This window comes from Melozone crissalis, unplaced genomic scaffold (genome assembly GCF_028551555.1).
Source record: "Melozone crissalis strain CALT ecotype California unplaced genomic scaffold, PUWL_Pcris_2 ptg000029l_1, whole genome shotgun sequence".
NCBI classification, from domain to species: Eukaryota; Metazoa; Chordata; class Aves; order Passeriformes; family Passerellidae; genus Melozone; species Melozone crissalis.
This window is the reverse complement of record NW_026535807.1, coordinates 438,095-444,438: the sequence shown is the minus strand read 5'-3', so window position 1 is coordinate 444,438 and position 6,344 is coordinate 438,095. Positions and strand designations below refer to the sequence as shown.

The window sequence follows — 6,344 nt, the reverse complement described above, 5'->3', positions numbered from 1 at the left end:
AATGGGACTATTTTTCACTATTTATTGTCTCAGAATTTGCTATAATACTCATGCTTCTGATCAGAAATTTCTTTTTCCTTTCTATTCCGTTTAGGCAAGAACAGCATTTAGAGCCCTTCAAATATAATCTGAAGAGTTCCACTACTGTTGGCACTGGGGGCATCTCACAGCCACCCTGAGGCAGGTGGTGGCTGAATGTGTGTGGGATTCACCTGGCTGAAGTGCAGCATGAGAGGCTGTGCACGCCTGAGCTCCGTGCTGCTGCCGTGGAGGGCGGTGTATGGGAGAGCTGCTGAGCAGGGTGTCCCAGCATCGTGTCAGCGCTGAGCCCAGCAGGCGCTCTGTGGGCATGCGGCAGGAGCAGACGCGCTGCTCTCTGCTGCAGCCTCTTGTGGAGGCGCGAGACACCGGGGGCATCAGTCCCAGGCTGCACCTGAGCCCTGCAATGGCTCGCTGTCCCTGCAGGACTGGGCAGGAAACAGGAGAGCAAAGGCCAAGAAACTCCTGTGTTGAGATAAAGGTGGTTTAATAGCTGCAGCACAGCTCTGCCTGCAAGCAAAGCAAAGCAAGAAGGAATTTATTCCCTGCTTCCTGGAGAGCAGGGCTCAGCAGGAGTAACTGTCACTTGGGACAGCAAACACCACAAACACAACATCCTCCCTTCCTCCCCCTTTCCCTGAGCTTTTATTTTGGAGCACAACGTCATCTGGAGTGGCACAGGGCTTTGGCCAGCTGTCCCAGGTCTGTCCCTCTGTTGCCAGCCCTGCCCGGTCTGTAGCTGGGGGGACGGGGCAGGCAGGATGCAGCTGCACTCGCTGTGTTCCCGTGCTGCTTTACACTCCAGCACTCAGCACCCGCCGTGCTCTGGGAGGGCAGCGAGCGCCGTGCAGTGACACCAGCGCACCCCGGGCAGGGAATCTCGCCAGGAGGGACACAGGGTCATCCCAGCAGCAGGACATTCACAGGGGTAACCAGCTTGGCTGGAGCTGGGAAGTGGTGCCTCTTGACTCTAATCCAGTATGAGCTGTGCCCGTGTTGCCACCAGTTCTGTTGTGATGGCAGCCTGCCTGTTCCAGCCTGCCTTTACCCTGAGTGGGAAAGGACACGAGCAACTGGCTGAGGTGTCGGTGCTGGCAGGGCAGCTCCCACGGGAGCAGCACTTTGCACGTGGAACGAGATGTCTGTCTGCTCGAGTTCCTCTGGAAAAGGAGACCCTGCAATCACACTGCTGAGTTTCCCAGTCCCTCAGTGGTTCCTGACCAAGTTTGCTTGATTTACCACTTTAAAAACATTCTGTTCTAATTACAGCTCGTCTGCTTTCTGACTCAGCTGTCACTGTTTGCAGTGAAGACTCTGCTATTGACATGGATAAACAATGCTGTTTGAGATGGGAGCCAGGGTGGAATTCAGCTCCTTCTGGAACAGGGCTGGCTGTGCAGAGCCAGTGGGAATGAAAAATTATGAAACTGAGGAGAAAGGGTTTGCTGTGACACAAGGACAAAATGGACCAATGTTGTTTTTAAACAACTCCGTGAATATAGCCTAGCTTTGAAAAGTGTTTGGGGCTTTTCTGGGCAGAAGCACTCTGAATGTCTCACACATACCTGATGAAAGGTTCCAGTCCAGGCTGCCCCGTGCCACGGAGCCCACCAGCTGGCTTCATGCTGAGGAGTCCCTGGAGGTACAAGAGGTGCCAGCACGGCACTTGGGTTGGGAGTTGTGAGCAATTTGCCCCATTCCTCTCTCTCTCATCTGCCTGCCTGTCCCACTGCTGCATCCAGCGGTGACGCATGCCAGCCCTAAGCTCTGCATAGCAGCTGCTACCTCAGCAGTGGCTTATTGCATCAGCTTAAAGTGTTTTAGGAAATAAACCTTTAATCCCTGTGTGCTCAGGTACAAGTGTAAAAAGCTGCATTTGCAGTTAGAAAATGGCACTGCTTTGGCCTTGGAAAGAAGTGTGAGAAATTAATTGAGAGGGACTTAGGGTGAACAGAGTGTGTGTGAGGACCTGGTGTTTTCATGTTAAGGTGAAGGAAGACCTTTGGGACTGTCCAGAGACTGTGGCCTGCACTGGGCTGCCAGCAAGGTCTGCCCTGGTCTGTGGTGCCAGCACTTCAGCTCCTTCCCCACTTGGAGGGCAGGTTCCCGGCTTGGTCTCTGCTCTAAGGAGAGTACAGTGCTCTGTGCTTTTTTCCATTAAACTTATTTCTGAAGTAACTTACAAGGAACATTGGTGAAAACTAGGCCAGGCTGGAGGAAGTTTTCTAAGGCCAAGAGGACATGAACTTCTGCCCACCTCACAGCTATGAGCTCCAGCAGCTCTGGCACATCCTCCTGTACTGGACGAGGCCCTCGCATTCACCTGCTCCTGGCTGTGAGGAACGCTCAGCTCTGCCCTCAGTGCAGCCAAAACAGCAAGGGGAGCTGGGTGCTCAGCTCCCTTCCAGCCTCCATCACCTACAAAGGGGCACAGCAAAGTCTCTCTTTGTGCTCACCTCCTGTACATTTTGTCCCACTGCCTCTGAAAAATTAGGATAACTCCGCTTCTGGTTGGCACAAGAAATGTTTCAAGCACAACTGAGTGCACGGAGTGGTGAGTCAGAGAGACAAAGAGGGCACAGAAGGCTCCAACAATAGCCTTCCCTGTGGAGTTTGATAATTATGCAAGGTTTGAGGAGAGTGAGGTTGTCTGTCAACCTCATGTATATGAAGCTGAGTGCTGGCTTCAGCTCTGAACATCCCATCAGTGCCCTGCTCCAACAGCCTTCTCAGCACCATTGCAGAATGATTCCAGTCCAGGACAGATGGACTAGGTTATTCATTAGCTGTTACCAATGGAGTTGGCATGACCCAAATCAGATACAAAGGCACAGAGGGCATGGCCCAACTGGTAACCTGCAAGTGGGCCAAGTGTTTCATGATGGTGGTCAAACCTCCACAGCCAGATCCTGAGTAGAGAGGAGGCTGGAGCTTGTGGAAGAAGGTTTGGTCACTCTGCCTTCTGCAGCCTCCCACAGGGACTGGCAGTATGTGGGGATGGCTCTCCAGTGGGGACTGGCTGGACCCACGTTCCCCTTGTGAGAATGGGGCTGGGACACTCCTCTGTCACTGAGGAAGTGGAATTCAGGAACCCAGCCAGGCCACCATTTGCAGCCCCCAAACCCACAGTCTAGGGTTTGAACCACACGTGTCCCTCCTATTAGTGGGGAAGGGAAAGGAAGAGCAAGGCTATGCAAGGGAGCTGCTGCCTGGTTTGAGCCCCTCCAAATAAATGGTGTGGTGCAGAACTACCTCTTTTTATATATATGACCATGAGCCATGGTCCCCAACAATGACAGCACTGGCCAGAAACTAGTGTCACCTTAACACCTTCCCAGGAAAGCCAATTACCCTGGGATGATTATGATTAATAATTCTCTAAACCCTAATCGTGCTGACACCAGTGCCTGGAGCTTACCCCAGGGGCACTTTATAAGAGGTGCCCCGTGGAGGAGAATGTAACTGGTTCTCCTTGGGGTGACAGTGAAGGCTGAGAGGTGGCAGGAGCTCCATTTCAGAGGCAATTTTCCCCTTGCACAAAAGAACTCCTGGAGTAAGAGCAAAAAGCGCCTCACAAACTGCAACCATGAACGGGACAGAAGGCCAAGACTTCTACGTGCCCATGTCCAACAAGACCGGGGTGGTGCGGAGCCCCTTTGAGTACCCCCAGTATTACCTGGCTGAGCCTTGGAAGTTCTCGGCGCTGGCTGCCTACATGTTCATGCTGATTCTGCTCGGCTTCCCCATCAACTTCCTCACGCTGTACGTCACCATCCAGCACAAGAAGCTCCGCACACCTCTGAACTACATCCTCCTGAACCTGGCCGTCGCCGACCTCTTCATGGTCTTCGGGGGCTTCACAACCACTATGTACACCTCCATGAATGGGTACTTTGTCTTTGGAGTAACAGGGTGCTACATCGAAGGCTTCTTTGCCACACTGGGCGGTAAGTTTTCCCAATATTCAAATGTCTTCTGTCAGGAATTTCCCTGGATTTTAGTAGTGGGAGGGAAAACACAAATGATCTTGGCAAAACACGGTACCTGTAGTGTCCTTGAGCTGCTGCTGATGTGGACTGAGGCGATTTGCCCTGTTTCTGGGTAGGAGCCGAAGAAAGTGACAAGTGACACATTTTAAAAAAACCTTTATTTTGGGAGCCAGCTGCTCAGTATCCTGAGAACCACAGTGCAGCAAAGAAAAGCAGCCAACACCAGATTTTGCAGTTGTTGGATTTGTGCATCTCCTTGGCTTTCTGACTAAAGAGATGACAATTTTGTTCCTCCTATTTTGCAGGGCTGAATCTGCCATTGGCTCTGGTGTGGTGCATGGTGGTACAGGCAATCAGAGCTGCCTCTCCTCCCCATGCCAGCCTGGTATGGAACCAAACAGATGTGAAACAGAAATTGTGTGCCTAAAAATGTCCTCTTCCATGTCTCAGCCTTCAGCCACAGCTACTGTTTTACTGGTTTGGTCCTTGTGGCACAAGTTTCCAAGTGGGCAGTGAGGAGAAGTCCTGGGATGATGGGCAGTTGCTTCATATCGGCGTGTGACCACAGGCTTGCTGGTGCAGATGCTGTCTGGGATGAGTGGTGGGATCAGCCATGAATCTCAAAACACTGCAGCAAAATGTTTCCTGTGGGTCAGCAGTACAGTGAGAAGGGGTCTTCTCACACTGTCCTACCACATCTGCCCTTGACCATTCTTCATTTCTCTTTCTAAACCCTTGTCAGAGATTAGGCTTCTGCCAGGGGTTGTCCTCAGGAACATCAGTCTCAGGAGACCTCATGTTGCCATCAGGGTGGTTTCTTTTCCTGCTCAAAGTCCCTGTGTCCTTTCTGTCCCTCTCCCTGGTGCAGGTGAAATTGCTCTCTGGTCACTGGTGGTCCTGGCTATCGAAAGATACGTAGTGGTCTGCAAGCCCATGAGCAACTTCCGCTTCGGAGAGAACCATGCTATCATGGGTGTTGCCTTCTCCTGGATCATGGCCTTGGCATGTGCAGCTCCCCCACTTTTCGGCTGGTCCAGGTAGGGAGGGCATTGGACCCAGCGTCAGGGGCGTGGGAGCCTGGCTGTGGCTCAGCTGTGGCTTCCAGGCAGTCTCCCCTGCTGGGTGCTGACCTGCTGGGCTCACCTTGCAGGTACATCCCTGAGGGCATGCAGTGCTCGTGCGGGATCGACTATTACACTCTGAAGCCAGAGGTCAACAATGAATCTTTTGTCATCTACATGTTTGTGGTTCACTTCATGATCCCGCTGGCGATCATTTTCTTCTGCTATGGGAACCTGGTCTGCACGGTTAAGGAGGTGGGTACCTGCCAGATGCAGTGCCCAGTAGGGCTACCCCTGTCCTCAGGGCTGGCAAGGGACCCACACCAGGTTCAGGAATGGTGCCAGGGAGGGTCCTCCAGGGCCCAGCCTGGCCATCCATGAAGAGGCAAATAGCAAACTGCAGATGTGCAGCTTAACTGCCGTGAGCCCTGACCCTGTGTCCCTACTGGTGCAGCCCCCACTGGCTCCAACACGTTCCTGTGCGCTTCTGCCCGCAGGCTGCTGCCCAGCAGCAGGAGTCTGCCACCACCCAGAAGGCAGAGAAAGAAGTGACTCGCATGGTCATCATCATGGTCATCTCCTTCCTGATCTGCTGGGTCCCCTACGCCAGCGTCGCCTTCTACATCTTCACCAACCAGGGATCAGACTTCGGGCCCATCTTCATGACCATCCCGGCATTCTTTGCCAAGAGCTCGGCCATCTACAACCCTGTGATCTACATTGTAATGAACAAACAGGTAACTGGCAGGGTGCCCCTCCATTGTGTTTCTCTTTATAAGAGCAGGCAGAGAGTTACAGCATCTCAAGGTGCCAGTGGTCTGGGGCGGGGATTGTTTCCAGGAGATCTAGTCCTGGCACATGAGAAACTGACTGTGCAGCTCATCCTTGGCGCTGCATAAATCTCACAAGCGCAAGGCCATTCCACCTGAAGTGATGCAGGTGCTGGGTTGATGGAGGAGCCGTGATGGGAGCAGGCAGGGCTGGCAGTAGATGGGGTGGGCAGCAGACAGTGGGGCAGGAGACTCCATATAGGCACAGCTCTTCTGCACCACAGTACTGCTGGGCTTAAAGACAGCTCTGCAGCCAGAGCTGCATGGTGTCCAGCTGGCTCACCCTGGGCTTCTCTCTCTCCCAGTTCCGTAACTGCATGATCACAACCCTCTGCTGTGGCAAGAACCCTCTGGGTGACGAGGACACATCTGCTGGCAAGACAGAGACCTCCTCCGTCTCCACCAGCCAGGTCTCTCCTGCATAG

The 6,344-nt window shown here is 53.2% G+C and overlaps 1 protein-coding gene across 1 annotated transcript; it reads left to right on the top strand.

Annotated features, from left to right (window-relative positions):
- Nucleotides 1-3,625: 3,625 nt before the first annotated feature.
- On the top strand, nt 3,626-6,344 carry RHO (rhodopsin). Its single transcript, XM_054280863.1, has 5 exons — nt 3,626-3,986; nt 4,897-5,065; nt 5,179-5,344; nt 5,587-5,826; nt 6,225-6,344. The coding sequence occupies exons 1-5, from the start codon at nt 3,626-3,628 to the stop codon at nt 6,342-6,344; spliced, it is 1,056 nt and encodes a 351-aa protein (XP_054136838.1).